General features: G+C 36.4%; 1 protein-coding gene across 2 annotated transcripts in view; it reads right to left on the bottom strand.

Moving 5' to 3' along the window:
• The window catches only part of retn (retained), a 196824-nt gene that overhangs the window by 79800 nt on the left and 92861 nt on the right, over positions 1-24163 (bottom strand). For both annotated transcript variants that reach the window (XM_067776303.1, XM_067776302.1), the window contains exon 6: positions 3138-3210. In XM_067776303.1, the coding sequence (XP_067632404.1) occupies positions 3138-3210 (73 nt within the window). The remainder of the gene's footprint in view (positions 1-3137; positions 3211-24163) is intronic.

Below are 24163 nucleotides of genomic sequence, written 5' to 3'. Positions count from 1 at the left end.
TTTTTAATTTTGTTTTTAAAATGTGAATAACTATGGAATGTATTACACTATTTTATGAGCTCGAGGTCTTCTCCAAATAAAAACACAGTGTATATATTTTATATTTGTATTTTCATTTTGTATTCTATTCGATATTTCGACTTCAGTCTGAAGTCATCATCAGGAACAATTGAGTATATAACATACTTCAGACTGAAGTCGAAATATCGAATGGAATACAAAATGAAAATACAAATATAAAATATATACACTGTGTTTTTATGTGGATAAGGCCTGGAGCCCATAAAATAGTTTAATAAATTTAAAGATTAAAGGCCAATAATAATTTATAAAAAAAAAACTATGAAATATTCTTTGGATAAATCAATCCTATTTCGACATCATTTTGGAACCATTCGCGAATGGTTTTCAGAACGATAAGAATCTATTTTAAGGATCATCTCAATTGTTCCCGGATTATTTCGACACAGCTTCGGGATTGCTTCGGGTCTTATTGGGTTCATTTCATGATTTTTTTATGATCAATTGGGATTAATTTCAATATTATGTTCAGGATAAATTCAGGATTATTTCGTGATCATTTCGGGATCATAGGGTATCTTTAGGGAGCAATTCGGCACAATGCCAATGTAATTTCGGAATAAATTTTCGGGGCCCATTTTTTTACTGTTTCGGAATTGTTTTCAGGATAATTTTAAGATTATTTTGATCTGCTTAGGATTTTTTTTTTTTACTATTAAGAGATAATTTTCGAGCCCGTTTCTGTAATATAGTCTTACCTTACATTTTAGCTTAATTTTAGTACGCTGTGTTTACTTTTACACACGGATATTTAAACATTCAGTGGGTTTATGGAGCAAAATAGAAATATGGAAAATGGGCGACCACACCACTCAAAAAAAATGTGTGTAAGTGTAATATTAACAAAAAAAATTAACATCTTTACGGTATATAAATAAATTATACTGTTATACCACCTCAGTAGTGAAATGGTGTGCAGAGTACGACCAAAGATTTCAAGATTCAAAGATTTTTGTAAATAGGCGTGGCCCCCATCCCTTTTTAATATAACCTTTATAGTTATATACTAGGGCGGGTCGATTTAAAAATCGCTCATTGCTCTGTGAAAATCGTATTCTACACTCAGAGAAAAAATCGTTCTAAAACGAACGAAACAAGTTCAAAATTAAGAACATTCGTTGACAAAAGTCTGTTAAGTATGTTTTTTCTTAACTCGTGACCGATGGGCTTGTTTTAAGAACGGTTTTTCCAAGCACACCGTTCGTATTTTATGACCACTTTGGTATTGATATGTGAACCTTCTGTGCTCATTTCAAGCACTACTTGGGCTTGATTTAGGATTTTTCGTTCTCACGCTTCGAGAACGCTTTGGGGTCGATTTAACATTTTTCGGTCTCAATTTAAGAACGGTTCGTGCTTGATCTTTGGTGGGAGGGGAAAGTATTTTTTAAAATATATTTATTTATTTTTTATTAAAAATAATTTTTTTGTCATAAATAAAAAATATTTATAACAAAAAAAAATTGTTATTAAAAGTCAAAATTTTAAGAAAAAATGCATAATAAGCATTTTCTCATACATTTCTCTTATTGAGAAATTATTCTTATTTGAAGATGTAATCTGCATATATACTTAAAACATTTCATAACAAGTTTGAGAACTACCTGTGCATATGTGAATGGAACTGAACGAAAAATAAGAGTGAAAAAAAATAGAACAAAATTTTTTTAAAAAAAAATTCACAGTTTGACGGCGATTGAACTCGCGCCACAAATTCGCAAGCGCAACATCATAGCCGCTGGGCCACTACAACTGCTCGATAGATGGTGCCAAATGTTGTATTTAACATTGTAGTGCACACGAATTGTACCGGTTTTTTTTCTTGGGCTTAATTTAAGAACATCGTTCTCATTAATAGAACATTTGTTCATATTTTAAGACCAGCCGTTCTCTTTTCAAGAAAATGGTGTCAGTTCAAGAACAAGGTTGCTGTTTTAAGAACAGGTCGTTCGTTTTTCAAGAACAAAAAAGTAAGAACATGAAACGCTTGAATTGAGTCCGGTGGTGCTGGATTTTAGAACGGCGTTTTTCTCTGAGTGTAGGGATCAAAATAAGAAACTTTGCCGAAGGAACCATACATCTAAAACGAATTCTGATGTCCCCCCCTTTGGGTCGAACTTTTGGGTAGGGGCAATTTCAATTCTACCTGCTGTGTCTTGTGGTGGCTTAAAAAAAACAACATAAGCAATTTTACGATCCGCAATTGTGTCATAGTGATACCTTCATTTTTTAAAACGGTTGAATAAAAAACCCACACAACTATGTTTACGACATGCAAATGCATCACAGTGATGCCTTGGTTTTAAAAGGGGGTTGTAAAAACGCTAATTTCTAATAATTTTTTTTAATTTCTTTTCTACTACTAAGTTAAATTCATTTTTTCATTTACATATGTTCTGACTAAATAAATTTCTAAAGAGAAAAATAAACTCCAAAAAGAAAAAACATAGGCATTTCAAAGTGGGATTTTTCAAAATTTGCTTCTACGACCCAAAGGGGGAGGGGGGGGGGGGGGGGCATCAGAATTCGTTTTAGAGGTATAGTTCCTTCGGCAAAGTTTCTTATTTTGATCCCTAGAATATGATTTTCACAGAGCACTGGGCGATTTTTTTGCCTCCCCACAAATCGACCCGGCCTATTATATACATTTCTACTGTGCATGTGATTGGACCTAAACGACCGAACCGAGTTTGAAGAAAAATTGTGTGTTATATTCAAGGGGATTTGATAATGCTATACATCCTCAATTTGGTTCGTTTTCCTAATTTCCTTTCCAGGAACTGGACCAAGGATCGATCTATTCCAAAAAATCGAATTTAAAGTGCGATTCGTCCTAAATCCGGTACAAGGATACATCTTGATTTGATATCTCAGAAACATTTTATTCGGAAAGTGGACCAGGAGCCGACCTATTTTTTAAATTCGTATATGTATTGCGATTTGCTAGATTTGCTAGTCTACCTTATTATTTGATAAGATTTTCAAAAAAAACTGTGTGCTATTCTCACATGTTTTAATTTATAATAGTCATGGCTAGATTTTTATTTTGTACTTACCTCTTTTTTGCATAAACGAAAACAGCTCATCTAGAAATTCCTTCCTTTTGGGATCATCATTGATCTCGTAAAGCTGCAAAATAAAGTAAAAAAATAATAATGATAAATGCACATTAGCTGCAGTGTTAAATAAAAAATTTCATGAAATACATACAACAACATAAACAACAACACATGCAAACATCATTTCCCTAAAACCACAATGATCAAATCAACAAACGAAAATACATACGAAACGAAACAAGCGTTAAGAGCATCTTGACCTCAAAGATCAAAATTAGCACATCACGAGCTATAACCCCTAATTTCGCACCTCAACTCAATTTTAATGCTGCCGTTAATGCAACCACAGCCAATACCCAATATAACGCTCATTAGACAACAGGCAGGGAGAGCAGTTATTTCTAACTAGCTAGAAGAAAAAATATGGTGTTGCTTATACATACATACATACATACGTAAGTAGTGATCTCCAACAGAGGGGGTATGCTTATGTATGAGTATGTATACAACCCCTATTTCAAAACGCTTATAGCAACCGGCATAACAACATTAACAACAACTTTGCAATTCACGCCTTTTTTGGCGCGCGCTATTGATATCGCTATTAAATACTACGCTACTCTATACAACTCGAAAATCCAAACATCTAACAATTGCATTTTCATTCACAAAGAGAAAAGGTTTTTTTTATTGTACGCTAACCTTTTTTTTGGTCGTCACACCTGTGGTGTTGCAAGCATTTACTTGTATGTATGTATGTATGTATAAGAAGCATGCAACAAAATGTGCGATAGATACAACCAATCAGCCAACCCCAGTAGCAAGAAAAATAAAAACTAATAAAAAGGTCTGAATTATTTGTAAACAAAAAATTGTTCACATCAGCATCAAAATATTGCAGTAAGCAATGGCATCGAAATCAAATGAGACCGCCCGCCTGCCACAAACACACACACACACAGGCTGACACGATTCCAAAACGAGATATATATTTTGGTTGTATATGCGCCTTTAACCTTCTGTGCCCTTAACATCCCTTCAAATACGAGAGGCTTTACAATTGATTGAACACATTTTTTGCTTTTCTTGTTTTTTGTCTACGCAAGCGCCCCTCACCTTTTCATTCATTTTATTGTGTGTATGTTTCATTGTCCTTTGGGGTTGATAGGCGCTTAACGCTCTTATATTCAACTCTCATAATAACCTTTGTATCTATGTATGTATGTTTGTTTTGCAGTATGTGTTATTTACAAATTTTACTGGATGATGCCAATGCTGAAGTTTGGAATGAAAAAATGTGTGAATGAACAAGAGCGTGTTGATTGCTTTCAATGAATCTAACGATGGAAGTGGTTGATGCTTTATATTTTCTCGCTCCTAACCAAAGGTACCATATTGAATTGCTTACTTCTTCGAGGGTAAATATTTTGAGTAGCTTATCTTTATTAGAACGTGTAGACATTTAGATAATTATGTACTCAAACGCATTGATAATCTTGTAATCACAATTAGCTTGACATTTTTGTGGGACAAGAGAGATGTACATACAATAAATTATGTCGATTATTAGCGACTTGTAAAGGAAGCAATTGTAAAGATTAGGTCAGGTTGAACTGGCCGGTCCATGAGGACCTCACATAGACTGATTGAGTCCGCAGTGTTACCAGAAGTTTGTTTTAACGACCAAACTGAAAACACTATCAAAAACCAGGACCTATGTTATAAAATAACTCCGTCCTCTTGGTAAATAGTAGAAGCTTCCTAGGACTTAAGCCACTTGCTGCTTCTAGATCTGACAGCTATATCACTCCTAATAGCTGGAGTCTTAGCCTGGCAAGTGCAGGGTACGAGCACAGAACGTGCTCGATCGTTTCCTCCTCCAACCCGCACTTCCTACATCTGCTATCACTGACCAAGCCTAATTTAAATTCCTTCATCGGCAACGTTTAGGCATCCCAGAGCACGCGAAAAAGTGTCAATAAACTATGATACTATGCCATCATTGCCATCAAACAAGTCCAGAGTGCAACAGATGTCGCAGTGCTGTGAATACCAATTGGCAAGAACCAGAATTGAAGTAGGAATAATGAAGACAAACAAAAAACCGCTGTGATGGCTGAATGGTGGTTGTAGCAGCGGCGCCTAAACGTTGCCGATGAAGGAAGTTAGCAGTTCCCGAAATGGATCTATACAACGAGCTTTGGCAGTTGTCTAAATTTTTTCTTTCTTCTATTCTAATTTAATTATTTTTTCAATTAAGAAAAAATCTATCATAACAATAATAATGATAAAATAATTATTGTTAGGCCTTGAGCTCGATTCAAAACCGCCATCTTACAAATCAGTAGGCCGATATAACAACAAAAATTGTTTAAAAAAAAAAAGTTTATTTAGCTCATATTGATGCCAAAACAAGTACAGGTGTTTAAGTTCGGGTGTAACCGAACATTATATACTCAGCGTGAGCTTCAATTGTACATTTCGTTTCAGATAAATTACTTTTCTACATAACACATGGCACCGCACGTTTAAAAGAAAAATGTCTCCTCATTTCCTCTTACAGTAAAACTTGTTAAGTGAAATATCATTGATTAAAAACTATTTTTTGCTAACTTATAGCTTATTTTTCTAGTCTACGACCCTTTTAAACTTGTTTTACATCTAACTTGCCGTGGTCTTTAACCGATCCCGTCCAGTTTTACTAGAAATATTTTCTGCTTTAAGGAAAATAAATGTACACAATTTCATTGCGATCCGTTAACTTTCCTTCGAGTTATGGCTCCCGAAACATAGAAAATAGCTTAGTCATAAAAGGGGCGGTGTCACACCCATTTTCAAAAATTTTAGTGTTTTCCAATTTAATGTTATAATTCAATTTAAAAAGTAAAATTCTATTGATACAAAGCTTTTTTTCGCAGAGTTATAGCTTTTTATTTTCGTTTACGACCCTTTTAAAAATCTTTTATATAAAAGTGGGCGTGGCCCTTACCGATTTCGTTACTTTTTCTTCAAAGTATTCCTCATAGTAAAGGCAACCTCTCTGCCCAAGTTTGTTTCCATAGGTTTAACGATTTTTGATTTATGATTAATAATATTTGTAAAATTGATTTTATCACAAGTGAACGGTGCCACGCCCATTTTAAAAAATTTTTTTTAATTTTTATCAAGAGTCTCAATATCATTCCACACGCCAAATTTCAACATTCTAGGTGTATTACTTCCTAAATAATCAGGTTTTTTGTGTTTTCCAAATGTAATATATATAAAAAAGTGGGCGTGGTTATCATCCGATTTCGCTCATTTTCAAAACCAATCTATTCTGGGTCCAGATAAGCTCGTGTACCAAATTTGGTGAAGATATCTCAATATTGACTCAATTTATCGCGTTAACGGACAGACGTACAGACGGATGGATGGACGGACGGACGGACAGACGGACATGGCTCAATCAAGTTTTTTTACTGATGATTTTGATATATGGAAGTCTATATCTATCTCGATTCCTTTATACCTGTACAACCAACCGTTATCCAATCAAAGTTAATATACTCTGTGTGCAAAGCACGCTGAGTATAAAAAATATATAAATATTTAAAAATTAACTAAACCAAGTTTGAATGTACAATAAACTAAAAAAAAAAAATTGTTAATTAAAAAAAAATTAATTTAGATCATATTGAAGTCAAAAATAGAAAAGCTATGTATAGAAGTTTCAGATTTAGTTTTCATTTGAGAAGCCGACGGCACATGAATATTGAAAATTGTATGATATATGTATGTGTGAAAAATTTGTTAAATAAGTCCAGTAAAATTCTGATCAAAATAGTATCAGCATTGAATTGATCATAGCAGGAGTGCGGGAGAAAGGGCTTTGAAGTAATTTGCAAGATATACAAATTCAAAAAATCTGTTGCCTTTTCAGTCCTGATGTTGTTTAAGGGCCTCATTCTCTATTACGAAACGAACGTTCGTTTCGCCTCAGAGACGAATCGCTAGTGTATTTGCACTATGTTAAACGATGGCAACATATCATTTGACAATTGCTTTCGCCTTTCTGATTGGCATAAAGTAAGAAACGCGTATGGGCCGAATGAAAATGATAGAGTACCATTGATAGACGAAATTGTTTGGAGGCGAATGAAGCCCTAAATTTTTAATTAAAATATTTAATAAAATAAAAATGTTTTTGGCTCATGAATCCATGCGTACGTGCAGTTCAGTGCAGTGAAATTTTGACAGGGATGATGGTTTCACTATAAAAATATTATTCATAAACTACAGCTTTTTCCACTTGAATTTGAGAAAAGGGCAAATGTATTTGAAAAAACGGTTAAAAATATTTCACAAAAAATTTTCCATTTCTCAAATATATTAGGTTGAGCTGGCCGGTCCGTAAGGACCTTACATAGACTGAATGAGTCCGTAGTGTTGGCAGAAGTTTGTTTAACGATCAAAATGAAAAGCCCTATTAAAAATCAGGACATATTTTATAAAATCCGATCTCGATTCTTTCCTTTAATTGCTGCTTGGCTATTAATATAAAAGTTGACGCTGCTACGGTTAAAGCTATTTTCATTTTATGTTTCTACCGCCTTGGATTATTTCGGCTACTAGTTCCACCCGGAAAAACGCTATAGTCATCTGGCAACTTGTGCCGGATCGGCCCAGTTTACCGCAGACCCAACTCCTCTCATTACTACGGAACCATCGGTGTACACATTTGAGCACCCTTGCGCCAACCATCCACCTCTATTGTGTCTCTATGAGCCACTTCGCAGCGCAGGTACGGAATTGCCAACAAACATCGGAAAAAAGTTTCACGACCCTTTGAGAAATTAATAGTAATATGCAAAATCGATAACAAATATTTCTGAGCATTATATTTTGCAAATAAGTAAGCAACTACACTTGTGTGAAAAAAAATAACAGCAAGACTATTAACACATATTTTGAGTAAATTTTTCTATTTTATTAATTTTTTTGTCGTTACTTTCAGAAATTTTGCGAAAAATTAGAGAAGTTCTTGAAAATTTTCGGCAAATTTTCAAAATGTATACTTAGAGTTTTTAGAAAGGTTTTGAGCACGTAGTTTTTAAAGAGTACTATTTTTTTTATAAAAAATGAATGTTTTGAATTTTGCGTGTAAAAGGTGCCAAACAGCTGTTTTAAAATTCATTGGACCACATACCCAAAAAGTTTCATAAATTGGGAATATTCATGACGACCTTCAAAAACTTTGCTTGAAAGTGGTTTCAAAATGGATTTAGGAAGGATGAGCTATTGTTAAAAATTTTAATATTTTTTGCTGCTATTTTTGTGCACACAGGTGTACATAAACATGCAGGTAATATCACAAAACTGTGCGCCGAGTTTTTGTATTTTTCTATTGCTGAGTATATACATATGTACATTATATGTTTGTATGTTTTATGTATGTATGTACATTCACCTACTAAATTACAAAATTGTGTTGACAATTTATGATTTATTTTTAAGTACAGTTACATATACATACGTACAAATGAATGTATGTACTTAATATGTACTTCTACATTGGCAGAGCGAGTACCGCAAGAGAACATCATTAACAAGCGTCACATAATACCAAGTATATTATTTTTTCTTCAATAGTTATTTTAATATATTATATAAGAATATAGACGCGGCAGGTATGCCTGTCGTAAGAGGCGACTTAAATACCAAATCGATTCAAGGGGTTGTATAGCGCAACCCTTTCAAGGGGTTGCCAGCGCAATATACAGCTTATCCAATCCAACTGAACTGCACCTAGTGGAGGCTCTGGCGACCCCAAGTTCCTCATTTTCATAGGAAGTATGTGGGCGGGATGGCCTAGAAGATTTCATGTGGTCATACCAAATCGTTTCCGACATGGTCGGGCGAACCAGATTGAATGGAGAAGAAAGAGTGAACGGTGGGGAGAGGGGGAGGCGACGAGAGACGAGGGAGAGCAAAATAGAGAGTTAAAGAAAGGAGAGCGGTTTAAGAATAGATTTAGAAGAATAAAGGGTGTTGGATAAAAGAAACGGCAAGAGGAGAGTAGAAGTCAGAAATGTATGTATTTACCTAACGTCGACGCCGCGATAAAAGCTTCTAACTACGTGCTGCAAAATTTTACAGTAGAACGAAAAAACAATTGAATGAATGGTTGAAATTTCACAATGTATTGAAAATATATGGAGCTAGCAGCTTTTCATAAAATTTTGGAATTAGCTGTTTTTTTTTTAGTTTTTAGTAATTTTAAGCGATTCTGTCGTTTTGAATGAAAAGTGAAGTTAGCAGCTTCTACAAGTAAACAAAATAGCTTTTCCAAAATCGAAAAAACTCTAAAAGTGGGTTTTCTGCGACAGCGAAACGACTTAGAAATTATAATCGATAATTGGCCGCTACTGGGAGACCTCAAGATTCGGACCACGGATAATGTACACATCAAGCTTTAGCAAATTTTTATTTTGAACCAATCCTGGGTTGACATTTTGACCGGTTTCGCATTGGATATTTAAACAAATTTTTTGATAAACCGGCGGCTTTGCTCAGACGCCGATTCGATTCAAAAGTGGCTTACCATCCTGCAGCAAACACAAGCACTATTCACTTTAAAACAGTTTTCACTAAATTATAATTTTTTTTTCGTTTTTTTTCCTTACTGTTTAGAGAGTTTTGCTACAAAATTTTATTACACAAAGGTGAGTATTTTAATGAGTAAATACTGATAACGAGACACAGTTTAGGCTAGAGCTGTGAAAGTGCCGATATTCCTGTAACTCGATTTTTCCGATATTGGCTATATATAGCCATTTCGATCATGCCAAAGACCTCTTTGGAAACTTTTTTTTTTTTTTCAATACAAAGTTATCTGAAGAAATCATTGGCAGGATCAAACTCGCTATAACAGCCAGTATGCTTAATTATTTAAATTGTATCTATCTTAGTAAAAAAACTATTGTGATAGGCATCCAAAAGTCATGAAATTTCGCTTAAATGTAGCTTTGTTTGCTAGAGGAGCTGTTGCCCCCCCCCCCCCCCTAAAAGTATGCCTACTAAACGACTATGTGAAGGGGACAGCAAAGCTCAAAAGGATACTATAAATTCTCCATTTATTTTATGTGCTATTTCTTTAACACAGGTTAGACCTTTAACTTGCTTATCTGGTATTTAAAAATTTGGCAATATCGGCACTAACTATAAATTCGATAAAACATTCAGCATACACATTTTTCTCTTTTTTTTTCTTTTGTTGTGTGCTTTCTGGACGGCAAACATTTTTTTCCGGACGAATATCCACTTCCTAAAAATTCGAGAGGTAAATAATTCTATATTTCTTAATTTATGTTGTTGGTCTTTACAATAAAAAAAATTCTCTCACTGCATTTTCCACTTTACCTCTTGTATTTGATCGTCTGAGATTAACATGATTGCATCAGCGCTCTTCCAAAATCAACGAACGAAAAAAAAGTATAAACAAAATTATGTATATTTTGTTTTATTTTTTTCTTAAAAAAATGTATGCCGAATTTATTTCTATTTTTTATTGTTCCCACTTTATAAATCTTTTCACACGTGGAAAATTATAACATCACAGCTTTAAAGTAATAATACAGAGTTAATCGCACAAAGTAAAAATCGGTCTCTTTATAACCGTATTAATTACACCTGCAGTCCTCTCAGCTACCGAAAAAAAGACGAAATCGAATTAAAGATCCATAAATGAGATCTCTTTGATATTAAACAACAAAACACGCACGTCTGTAGCAAACGATGCTTCGATATCAAAGGTCGCCAATCAACTAAATGCACTGCAAGATGCACATAATAAAATACCAATCATGCACAAATACACGCATGTTTATACAGCCCATACACACACACACACATTAAAAAGCAAAGGTAGGCCGCACGAGATTGATCGAATGCAGGCAGCAAGCGGCCAACCTTTTCATCGAACGGAGGACAACACCAAAAATATTCAATGGAAGAATTAACGCAAACAGTGGCGATATAGAGAGACACTTCGAGAAAATGACCCCTGATAATATAATGCGCAGGCAATAAAAATGGGTACATAAAGTACGATCATATAGAGAGCTGAGGCGACAAAGGTACAATATTGTTGTCGATCAAGGTTCGCTTTGTTGAGAACAGAGCAACAGCCACAGCGACAAATGATATGCGACAACAAAAGAAATCAAAAATTCATATACTCGTAAATAGCGTGAAACCTGTTTGCATCACCAACATGTATACATATGTATGTATATACATATGCATGTGATTATGAGAGATGCGAAGGCTCACTCGCTATTTGGGGAAGAGTTCATCTTCAATTCAAAATAAATGCATAAGATTACATTTATGTGACTTGTTTGCATGTATGCACTTTTCGGTAGACACGTTGTGATGCATGCGATCTTATACCAAAAATTGAGGGTAATAAAATTGAGCAAATAGACCAATCAAAAATTCGTTTTATATACGAGGGCAGCTGAGTGAGTTTTCAGATTACGAAAATTTGGCGTGTGCTAGATCAATTCATGTTGTTGTTGTTGTAGCTATAAGGTTGCTCACCGAAGGCTTTGGGGAGTGTTATCGATGTGATGGTCCTTTGCCGGATACAGATCCGGTACGCTCCGGTACCACAGCACCATTAAGGTGCTAGCCCGACCATCTCGGGAACGATTTATGTGGCCACATTAAACCTTCAGGCCATCCCCTCCCCCCCACCCTCAAGTTCCATGAGGAGCTTGGGGACGCCAGAGTCTCGTCTGTTAGTGAAACAGGATTCGCCGCGAATAGGTGAGGTTGACAATTGGGTTTGGAGAAGCTATATATTGCGCTGGCAACCTGAAGGGTTGCGCTACACCCCTTGAATCTGGTATTTTAGTCGCCTCTTACGACAGGCATACCTACCGCGGGTATATTCTGACCCCCTTACCCGCTGGGGTACTAGATCAATTCATCCTTACGTTCTTAGCTGGATCTACGTTACTAAGGAAAACCATTAGATTTGCTTAAACCGGGAGTTTCTATGGCAAATCTCTTTTCAGCGAACTGCCTTCTACATACTTCTACGGCCTCGCGGGCACACGTTAAGCACACACTCTCCCGATCGATTGGATCAAAACCAAGGCTTCTAGGCGCCGGACAATTCATAATGACGCCCGGTACTGTGAGAGGGCACTTTTTGTCGTTCCCTTTTCTTCTCTTCTTTTCCGTTTGGACACGTTTTACGCTCCTTCGCGGACTGTGACTTCGCTCCGCACGTACGACTCATCAGCTGTAGAGTTTCTTCTTCCCTAGCTTGCGACTGAGTAACGTCTTCGAACTTCTATTCTCCTCATCTATATTATAAGATTCTGAGTGATTAATCTTGGTTGGAAAACCTGCTCGAAAAGGAGGTTTTAGCGCCATAGTTTTAAATACATTATATTTGAGAAATTAAAAAGAAGTACTGCAAAGGGTATAAAAGGAAAAAGCTTCGGGCGAAAAAAAGAAGCAGATATGAGCGGAAGGCGATAAGTTCGATAGGAAGTAACTATGTATCTCGAAAGCTCCCAATCAGCAAAAGGGTAGTGGTTATATGCCAAAAACAGAAAGCACGGAAGCGAAGTGGATAGAGGTAATGCTGAGACTCCAGCCGTCCTTTAAAGGATGACTGATGTGTCTGTGGGCAGATATATACCCAAAGCTGGATGTCAGTAGATTGGGAGCTTAATGCCCAGGCGAGAGGGCAGGTTTGAGGTGGTGGATAGAGAACCCATCACCACGATACTAAAGTCAAATGTATGCATATAAAACGGGGTGATGATGGAATATCAGAATACGCTAGAAGCCGGCGAAGTAGGAAGGTTTGGTTAGGTTGAACTAGCCGGTAAATAGACTGAATATGTCCGTAGTGCTCCCAAAGTACGCTTGGCGATGAAACGGAAAACCCCAATTAGCTACCAATACTTACGTACGTATGTACATATGTTATAGAATACCTCCATCCTCTTGGCAAATACTAGGAGTACTATAGGAGCTAGCTTAATTGCTGCCGCGAGATCTGGCAAGACTTGACCTCGCCAGCGCCGGACATGAACACGGAATGTGTTCAACCGTTTCTTCCTGCAACTCGCACTTCCGACATCTGCTATTACTGACGAGACCTAATGTATAAGCATGTGACGCCAGATGGTAAATAGTATGTATGTCCATCATAAGTCATAAGAGTCTCTTTAGGTATGAGGATCTATGTGTGTTTAATATTATGACTTGCCACTGCCGTGGTGTGGTGGTAGCTGGCTCCACCTACCACACCGCAGATCCTGGGTTAAAGCCCCGGGGCAAAGAAACATCAAAAATGTAGGAACAAGTTTTTCTACGCGGGTCGCGCCTCAGCAGTGATTTGGATAGCACTCCGAATGTATTTCTGCCATGAAAAGCTTCTCAGTGAAAAATCATCTGCCTTGCATATGCCGTACGGAGTTGTCGTAAAACATGTAGGTCCCATCCAGCTAATTTGTAGGAAAAGAATCAGCGCGACGCAAATGGGAAGAGAAGCTCAGCCTAAAATTCCTTCGGAGGCTATCGCGCCTTGCGTTGCTTAGCATATAATCTTAGAAAGTGTATAGCCTCGTGCTTCTAGCTTCCAAACGAATTAGGATGTCGATTTGTCGAGTGGTTCACCCTTCTTTGATGTATGGGTCGGCTGAGTGAAGTCTCTCCAATGCTTATTTGCATTCCAGGACTCTTCTTGATATAGTAATATTGCCTTTATGGCCGCCTGACTATCACTATATATATTGACGCGACCACAGCTAAAACACGCTTCCCCCAAGATTTCTGGCAGCCTGTACGATCTATTTATTTCATGGATCGACGCAGTACACAGCTGATCCGACCCCTTCTGTTAATTTAGAATTGTCCGCATTCACGTGTATAGCTAGTACTGTCATTTCCGCATCTTTGTGCCAACCCTCCGACTCTGCGATATTATCTTTTGAAGCTCAAGGCCGGGCCATGTAGTCTGTTCGCATAAATTGATACTATACTGCTATGACCATGCGGCCTGCACACAAGCTGACACCAGTGCAGTTGTAAGGGGCAGCAGGAAGACGAAGACTTAAAGACAGGGGTTTTTACATGCAGCTCAATAATGCTGATAGCCCTACAAGTAAGCTTTCAACACACCAAAAAGCTGTCAAGCGATCTCGTGGTAACCCTTGATGTAGGTGCGTAAGCCCATCCTTATCCAGCCGCTATTGCTTTTAAGGATGGTAAGAGCTTACTCAGATACAGCAGCGAACATATAAATAGCAGTGGAAAATTTTTATCAAATTTCGTCAGTTAACTTCTTCTTTTTACTTTTGATATTTTAAGAAAAAAGATTCTTTCAACTTCGTAACCGAATCTATATGAACCAATCTCTAAAACGTTTTCACATTAATTCGAAAATTTGAGAAAATTTTACGATAGCTTCGAACTTTTCATTTGAAGTTCTCTGAATTCTCTTGACTATGCAGTTTTTTAGCTCAGTCATTCTTAGTCTAACAAATACAAGTTATAGCTCTCTCGAAATTTGCATTATTATACTCAGCTGAGCAGAGCTCACAGAGTATATTAATTTTGTTCCCGTAACGGCATAAACTAATCGAGATAGATATAGACTTCTATATATCAAAATGATCTGATCGAAAAAAGAAATTCATTCAGCCATGTCCGTCCGTCCGTCTGTGCGTAAGCACGATAAATTGAGTAAATTTTGAGGTATCTTAATGAAATTTGGTATGTAAGTTCATGGGCACTCATCTCAGATCGCTGTTTAAATTAACAAAATCGGACTATAACCACGCCCACTTTTTCGATATCGAAATCTTCTAAAAACCGAAAAAGTGTGATAATTCATTACCAAAGACGGGTAAAGCGATGAAACTTGGTAGGTGGGTTGACCTTATGACGCAAAATATAAAATAGTAAAATTTTAGACAATGCACCGCCCACTTTTAAAAGAAAGTAATTTAAAAAGAGTATGTAATGTTCGGTTACACCCGAACTTAGCCTTCCTTACTTGTTTTTTAAATCCGTTTAAAACTCCACAACTCTGTTTTGATCACAAAAACTAGCTTGATAGGGGATAATCAACCAAAATAAATAATCAATAAAAATTACCATATTTTTATTCGTGACAAGAGCCCTCGTAAAACCAGAATATCATAAGATGCATTTTATATCTTTCGTCATTCTACCTAAACAAGAAGCAAACAATAAAATTAAATATCTACAACTGCATAACCAACAAAGATAGAGAAACAAAGAAAGAGTGAGTGAGAAGGCAACTGTGTCAATAGATCGGCTAAATTCATCCATATGCAAAGCACTTTCTTTACTATACAGTCATATTTATTTTATGTATTTCGAAAATAGTAAGCAATTTAATTATTTTAATTCTTGGAAGTGGCAATCATTGTCTGCACATTTTGTATCAAGGCGGAAACTCAACTACTTCTATACACACACACACGCACACACCCACCTATACACACGCAAAATAATTGAATGCAGATGCACAAAAATTAAAATTTTATGTATGCAATTTACTACTTATACTCGTACTTATACGTTTATACTTAAATATAGACAACATAGATACCTACTCGGGTTTTAGCATGAAAACCGGAGGTCGAGCTGAGCTCTGCACAATTCAACTTGAGTTTAATTTATTACTGACCTAAGGCGCAATGGCTCTAGTACAATGGCTACAAGGCTAGCCGGACAGTGCAAACAATGTGCACCAAAAATATCAATTTCATCACTTTTTTGTACAACAACAACTACAGCACCACCTAAATAAAAATACCATTCAATAACTAAATGTAGTTGTACGATCAATTTATGTAGAAACTAAGCACGTAAGTACATACCCAACAAAAAATTATGTAAGCAATATGAAAGTGTGTAACACAATCTCGAAAAACAAAATCCAAACACGACCAATTTCCGACCATTCATAATGCCTGGCCATTAACAATTCTTTATAGTTCTTCAGACATCGTTACCGAAACAGCCTATATGTTTTATTTAAAGAATGGACATTGAGATATCGAAGACATTTTTTTAATATGCTCATTTGATATAATTATGCCGCACAGAAAGCTCCGATTTGAAAACGGTTTTTTGTATTTTAAAGCAATCGAATCTTCCACTAGGAGGCCGATTCCGAGGGCAAGAGATGAGACCTCTATACAAGCATCATGTGATACATTATATACAGGTCACAATTGGGTTTTCCCGCTCCCCGCGGAACAGTTTTTACCGACCGTGATACACATTGCTCATTTTCTAGTTATCACCGCTCATGATTGAATAGCCTATTGGGAGAGTCCAAACATTAATATTCGCAAAACAACTCTTAGATTTATATGCGGATGATGTAGTGATTAGCGACAGCTAATTATTAATTAAACTTTTCTACAAAGTTAGCATTTAGTATTTTTTGAGATTCTTAATTTAAGTGTGATATGCTAAAGATGCGCTGAATCCTAAGGTCTATTAAGCTCGAACATCAAATAAATTTTAAAAACATTTTATTCTTAGTAATTGGGAATGGTTTTTACTAATTTACTCGACTTTTTTAGGATATTCGAGCTAAACGCACCATTAATTCGGGTTAGACAAGTTTATATATTTACCGATAGATTGGGCAGATGAAAAAGAAAACTACAGTTTTGTTTTGTCTGCCATAGTTTTCTTTTTAAAAATATCAGAAATTTTACAGAAGTTTTACACGGGCCAATATTGTACCAAATAATAAACCTTATTATACTCAGCTGAGCAGAGCTCACAGAGTATAATAACTTTGTTCGCATAACGGTAATCCGTAACGGCATAAACTAATGGAGATAGATATAGACTTCTATATATCAAAATGATCTGGGTGAAAAAAGAAATTCATTTAGCCATATCCGTCCGTCCGTCCGTCTTTAAACACGATAACTTGAGTAAATTTTGAGGTATCTTGATGAAATTTGGCATGTAGGTTCCTGGGCGCTCATCTCAGAGCGCTATTTAAAATGAACGAAATCGGAATACAATCACGCCCACTTTTTCGATATCGAAAATTTCGAAAAACCGAAAAAGTGCGATAATTAATTACCAAAGACGATAAAGCGATGAAACTTGGTAGCTGCGTTGACCTTATGACGCAAAATATAAAATTATAAAAATTTTGGACAATGGGCGTGGCACCGCCTACTTTTAAAAGAAGGTAATTTAAAAGTTTTGCAAGCTATAATTTGGCAGTCGTTGAAGATATCATGATGAAATTTGGTAGGCACGTTACTCCTATTACTATATGTGTGCTAAATAAAAATTAGCGAAATCGGATGACGAACACGACCACTTTTAAAAAATTTTTTTTTTTAGTCAAATTTTAACAAAAAATTTAATATCTTTACAGTATAAAAGTAAATTATGTAAATATTCGACTCCAGTAATGATACGGTGCAACAAAATACAAAGGTAAAAGAAAATTTCAAAATGGGCGTAAATCCGCCCTTTTTCATTTAATTCGTCTAGAATACTTTTAATGCCATAAGTCGAACAAAAAGTTACCAATCCCTGTGAAATTTGGTAGGGACATAGATTCTATGACGATAACTGTTTTTTGTGAAAATGGGCGAAATCGGTTGAAGCCACGCCCAGTTTTTATACACAGTCGACCGTCTGTCCTTCCGCTCGGCCGTTAACACGATAACTTGCGCAAAAAACGATATATCTTAACTAAACTTAGTTCACGTACTTATCTGAAGTCTCTTTATCTTGGTATAAAATATGACCGAAATCCGACTATGACCACGCCCACTTTTCCGATATTCAAAATTACGAACTATGAAAAAAATTCCATAATTCTGTACCAAATATGAAAAAAGAGATGAAACATGGTAATTGGATTGGTTTATTGACGCTAAATATAACTTTAGAAAAAACTTTGTAAAATGGGTGTGACGCCTACCATATGAAGTAGAAGAAAATGAAAAGGTTCTGCAGGGCGAAATCAAAAGCCTTTGGAATCTTGGCAGGTATACTGTTCATGGTATGACATATATAAATAAATTAACGGTACCCGACAGAAGATGTTCTGGGTCACCCTAGTCCACATTTTGGTTGATATTTCGAAAACGCCTTCACATATACAACTAAGGGGCTACTTCCTTTTAAAACCATCATTAATACTTTTAATTTGATCCCATATCGTACAAACACATTCCAGAGTCACCCCTGGTCCACCCTTATTGCGATATCTCGAAAAGGCGTCCACCTATAGAACTAAGGCCCACTACGTTCTAAATAATCATTAACACCTTTCATTTGATACACATGTCATACAAACACATTCCAGGGTTACCCTAGGTTCATTTTGCTAAATGGTGATTTTCCCTTATTTTGTCTCCAAAGCTCTCAGCTGAGTATTTAATGTTCGGTTACACCCGAACTTAGCCTTCCTTACTTGTTTATATCGAAGAAGGTATAATGATCAGCTGTATGAGCTTCACGCAGATATGACAATAGTGTAGCGAGTAAAAACCCAAAGGCTTCACTGGCTAGGTCATGTTATGCGAATGAACGAAGACGCTCCCTAAAAATTTCATGCGCCGTTTAATCAAATCAAATATGCCATTTGAAAGTTGTAAAATTTTTTGGTGGGTATGTACCTACATATTTATATAGTAAGTATTTATGCAAGTATTGATTTAGAAAGATTGGTTTGAAGGCCTCGATATATGGCTTTTGGTTCTTTTAATTCGTTGTTGTTGGCTTTTGTTGTTGCATTTGTTGATGCATATGTTCGTATTTATGTTTGGCACATAACCAAGTCCTGGATCGCTTCTTCGACACTACTAATCTCTGATTTCACAGTTGTTGTTTTTTTTTTTGTTTTTGTTGCAATTCTACTGTAAATTCAATTCAGTGGCATGTATAGTTTCTTAATTTCTATGTTGTTGTTTTTGCAACCTTAGTATTATAACTTTGACGCCAAATTTTTGTCTGTAAAAATAATCACTTCTATTAGTTGTTGTAGTAAATATGCTATCCAAATGTGTATTCACGCGCGCTGCACGAAGTAACAAAAGGACAAACGATCACAATGTGTCCTGGTATAAATTTAGTTTTTAAATTGATTTTCTCCTTTTTGTTTTCATTCCAAGAATATTTTTTAGATCTTTGTTATTGTTTTTGGAAATTTTATAGTCCCTTTTAATATTTGATTCGTCAGGCTTCACTAATCCAGTGTTAGATATGCTACCTCAGAACATACGGTAGTATATCTAGATAGATGTCTCCAGCGGATTATGGGGCTTAGAATATACCCGCGGTAGAAATGCCTGCCGCATAATGCGACTAAAGTCCATAGACCTGAAGCTTCGAGGGCAGTCGGCCCAGTATCAGAAGGACATTCGGGGAGTTTATCTGATGCTGTAACAACAAAAGCATAAGATTAGATCCCATGGACTAAGCTGAAATAAATATCTTTGAAATCTCTCAAAAAATTAATTAAGTAAAATGTATCTTTAGTCGACCATTCCCATGTGTTATAGATTGAAGAAAGTTCGACATGGTCATGTTCCCGAAATAGTTACGCTATGACGGACCCCTCCATAATACACTTCTCTTACTTCGAGGGCTTAACTTTGGAAGCAATCTGATAACATCTTCAAACTGAAGTAGGGGTTTATACGTATAAAAAACCAAATTTGTACGTGGAAGAGACCGAACATCGGTCGTTGTCCAGGCATACAAATGGCTGTCTTAGTTTTAATGCAATTGTGGGTAAAATTTGCTACTCGAAAGCACTTTGGTTTTAGAACCCATCTTATTCATCAAAAGAAGTAGCCCAGTCTTCAATATAGGCGGAGTGCGGCGATCTTTCTTATGTATATCAGGGGCACTTCTCTCCCACAAAACTCTTGGAAGTTGTCGCAAGAGTCTCCCGATATACATGTATTAGACTGAATGTATTTCTCGCTTGGAGCGACAAGAGAAACAATTCCTGAAAATGTAGGTCAACAACCTCAAAAGCATTGTGGCTATCTCTGTTCTAGACTCAGATTCATTGGCATCTTGTCATGTATATTTACACTTTAGGGTAGGATTACTTCGGTACACTGTACAAACCGAATAGAACCAGTTAAATAACACAGCTCGTCGTCCTGTTGCAGGCAAACACTGGCTCGTTTGCGTTTTCAATGGCAAAGATATACGAGATCGGAACAAGAACACAATTGTGGCATCCAAACAAACTTCGCCGCACGTAAATGTGTTGAAAACTTTAAGTCAGGAGTGAGTAAGTACCAAGTACTCGTGAAGTTCGATGTGTAAACATACAGATGTACGTCAGGAAAACAATATTTTTATGTTAAATAGAGCTCGCCAACCCCCAATTATTGTTTCATTATCGATAGTGAATTATTATCGTCGAGTTATCGGTTGCTTATTGATTTCTTATCGACTTACAATCGACGGGTTACAGATGACTCATCGATTTTAGTGAAGTTTTAACAAACCAAAAAGTCATCCATAACAAACCGATAACACTCCGAAAACAAACCCTTCGATAAACAATCGATAAGTTTTCGCCAAAAATTAAAAAAGTTTTTGATAAAAAATCGATAAATTTTCTGCAAATAATCGATACATTTTTGATAGTAAAACTATAAAAAACCTGTATATTGTTTTCGACAATAGAAAGCTGACAACACTTCAATATGGAAAGTTGATAACACTTCAGACTCGTCTATACCAAGTCGATAACACATCAATAAGAAACCGATAACTCGTCGTTAAGAAATGGATAGCACGCCCGTTTTTCCTTTCCTTTGCCATCATTTCCTTTTCTTTATTTTCCTTTCATTTCCTTTACCTCGCCTTGTCGTGATATTTCTTGCCTTAATTTGCTGTTTGATTTCGTTCGTTCGTAACCCGTCGATTTCGTACAAATCAACTCTACCACGCACATTATGCCCACATTTCGCTACAGTGTAGTGTGTAAACTAAACGAGGTCTTAGACAGGGTGACCGCCTATCGTGCGACAGCTTTAATTTTATGCTGGAGAAAATTATACTAACTGCCGAACTTAACCCCTGTGGAACAATATTCTATAAAAGCATTCAATTACTGGCGTATGCTGCCGACATTGATATCATCGGCCTGAAAACCCGCGCCGTAAGTTCTGCTTACACAAAACTGGATAAAATTTTGGAATAGATGGGTCTGATGAGGACAAAACGAAATACCTGCTGTCATCGAGCAAAAGGTCACCGCGTTTGTGCCTTGGCAACCACACCACTGTTGACAGCTATAATTTCGAAATAGGAAAAGATTTTGTTTATTTGGGAGCCGGAATTAACACAAATAACAACTTCAGCTCTGAAGGCCATGTTATGCGAATGAAAGATGATGGTCCGGCTGAGCAAGTATTTTTATCGGAACCCGCAGATGGAAGCAGAGAAAGAGGGCGGCCCCAATCCGTTTGAAGGGACAGGTGAAAAACGATTTAAATTCCGTTGGTGTGACCAATTGGCGGCAGTTAACCCAGCGAAAAATCGACTGGCGCCTTGTTGGACGGCCATAATCGGTTCAATGGTTAAGAGTCAATTAAATAATGTGACAAATATTAACAGTTTTATGCCGCTAGTAAATAAATGCTGCACGACAACAACAAAGCAAGCAAAGAATATTTGACACACTGTGTACAGCAGCTAATATCCCAGGCAATATTACACAGATATATATGTATGTAAACAGCAGCTAAGACCGCATATGACCTGTCTTTAACTTCAGGTATACATGTATGTAGCCAAAGCAATATGAGATACAGAAACGAGAAATAAATAAGCAATTATTCGAAACGGCTGTTCACGAAAAGTCTTGACCCTGAGAGAAAGAGGTGAACGACGCAAATAGAGAGTATAAAAGCAGCGCGGTAGTCGTGTTGTATATAAAGAATAGTTTGCTTTACTGGATATTTGAGCTATTTATTCGACACTTCAGCGATTCGAACGATGACAGAAGGCGCAAAATAATCAAGAATTTCCTCATATTCGTTACAGTTAGTAAGAAGTTAGTACATTTACGCTTACATTCTCTACTCTCCCATACATAATTCCCATACCACTATCTACGTCGGTATATACATTCTAATATATATGTCTATCCATTAGTTTCTGGAAAGAAATATATTTTATCTGCAAAGCTGCGTACGATTGGTCCCGTATAAACCGTGCTATGTTTCTATAAAACCTGGGTTGTAAATAAGTATGTATATATGTATAAAAATGTAAATACAAATGCATAAATTAATATTTTTATATTATTGCAGTGCATGTCTATTATAAGTTTAGTTTTAGTTTTTTGACCCGGTTTTCAGCAGTTGATTAAGCTAAGCCTAAACTAAGTTTGCTTAAACTCTAGTCAAATTTAAAGTCCAGTTAAACCACGGAGCAGTTTTTCAGTCACTGTTTTAGGCCGCCTTTAGGGTATCTAGTTATTCTTAAATCAGACAGTTCTCAAGTTGATATCCAACTACATTTTCCAATCACTAACCAACCATTGAGAGATTTTTAGAAATGTACAGTTCTCAAATGAATATTCAACACGTTTCACAAGTTGATATCCTACATATTGTGGCGAATTTTAGCATCACTAAGCTGTTAGTAAATAAAGGCACAATAACAATAAAGCAAGCTGCCACTCTTGTGTACATAAACAAATCAATCATTATTTACACACATACATACGAGGTAACGAAGAGATACTAACAAACACATTTAATCATCAGCCTTACTCACACATACACCCGCATATGGCTATAAGATAAACATAAACTACAAATATACATATATATAGACATTACCAAGTAGGAGATACAACTATTCTAGAAGGCGAAACGTTTAGACCTAACTATAAACATGCAGACGAGGCAACAGAGAGTACAAAAGCAGCGCAAGCTGAGCGATGACTACTCAGTTTGATTTAGACACGCTATCAGTTGCGAAGTGAAGTATAATTCTACTACTCCCAAAGTAATCTAATAAAGACCTTTTTGCAATACAGAATATTGGAGTGATTTATTCAACAGTTTAGCGATTCGAACGTTAGCAGAAGGTTTCAAATAAGCGGAATTTCCCAAAATTCGTTACAATATATTGGATATCGAGCTCAGGTGAAGTTGGAAAAAAACTCCAAGGTGGTACCACCAAAACCAACAGCCATTTATTGTGAGAAATAAACACCTGGTTGAAAGCAGTAATAAAGCGTAATAAATCAAAAATAAATCTTGGGCGCGATGGACTCCTAAACTACCGAACCGATTTTGAATTTGTTTCGCACGCGGTGTGTAGTTTGATCTAACTTGAGAGATAGGATAGGTTATATCTCAGTTTATGGTTGCAATATTATTTTATTGCAATTTTTTTTATTTGTTTATACGTAATAATAAAATGTTACGTATACGCAGTGGCACTCATATTTTCAGGTGGTGCGGATATACTTCCGTGTAATTGCTTGGTGTTTAATTAAACAACCTGCTTATTAATAAAAAATATTGTAGCGAATGATATGAAGTATAGCACATCATCAGGCCCGCCGAGAGGGTGGGGGGTTTCTGAGGGGGCCCGCGATTTAGAGGTACTATGACATTTTTTTTTAATTCAGGAGAGCCTTTAGTTGTGTATAGGGTAATTTTCATACCCCTGGGTGACAAGGGTCTCGAAATATAGGCCAAAACGTAGGCCACTGAATGCCTAGACAGTGTTTATACAATATGGATATCAAATGAAAGCTGTTGATGAGTGCTTTAGTACAGAGTAATATATTATCCAGAGACGGACTGGGACTGGAATTAGGACTAGGACTGGGACTGAGACTCGGAGTGGGACTGGGACTGAAACTCGGAGTGGGACTAGGGCTGGGACTGGAATAAAATACATACCATCCTCTGGGACAGGCAATAAGGGATGCAGAAGAATGA

Source organism: Eurosta solidaginis, chromosome 3, assembly GCF_040869045.1.
Source record: "Eurosta solidaginis isolate ZX-2024a chromosome 3, ASM4086904v1, whole genome shotgun sequence".
In the NCBI taxonomy this organism is placed as follows: domain Eukaryota; kingdom Metazoa; phylum Arthropoda; class Insecta; order Diptera; family Tephritidae; genus Eurosta; species Eurosta solidaginis.
This window is presented reverse-complemented; position numbering and strand designations above follow the sequence as displayed.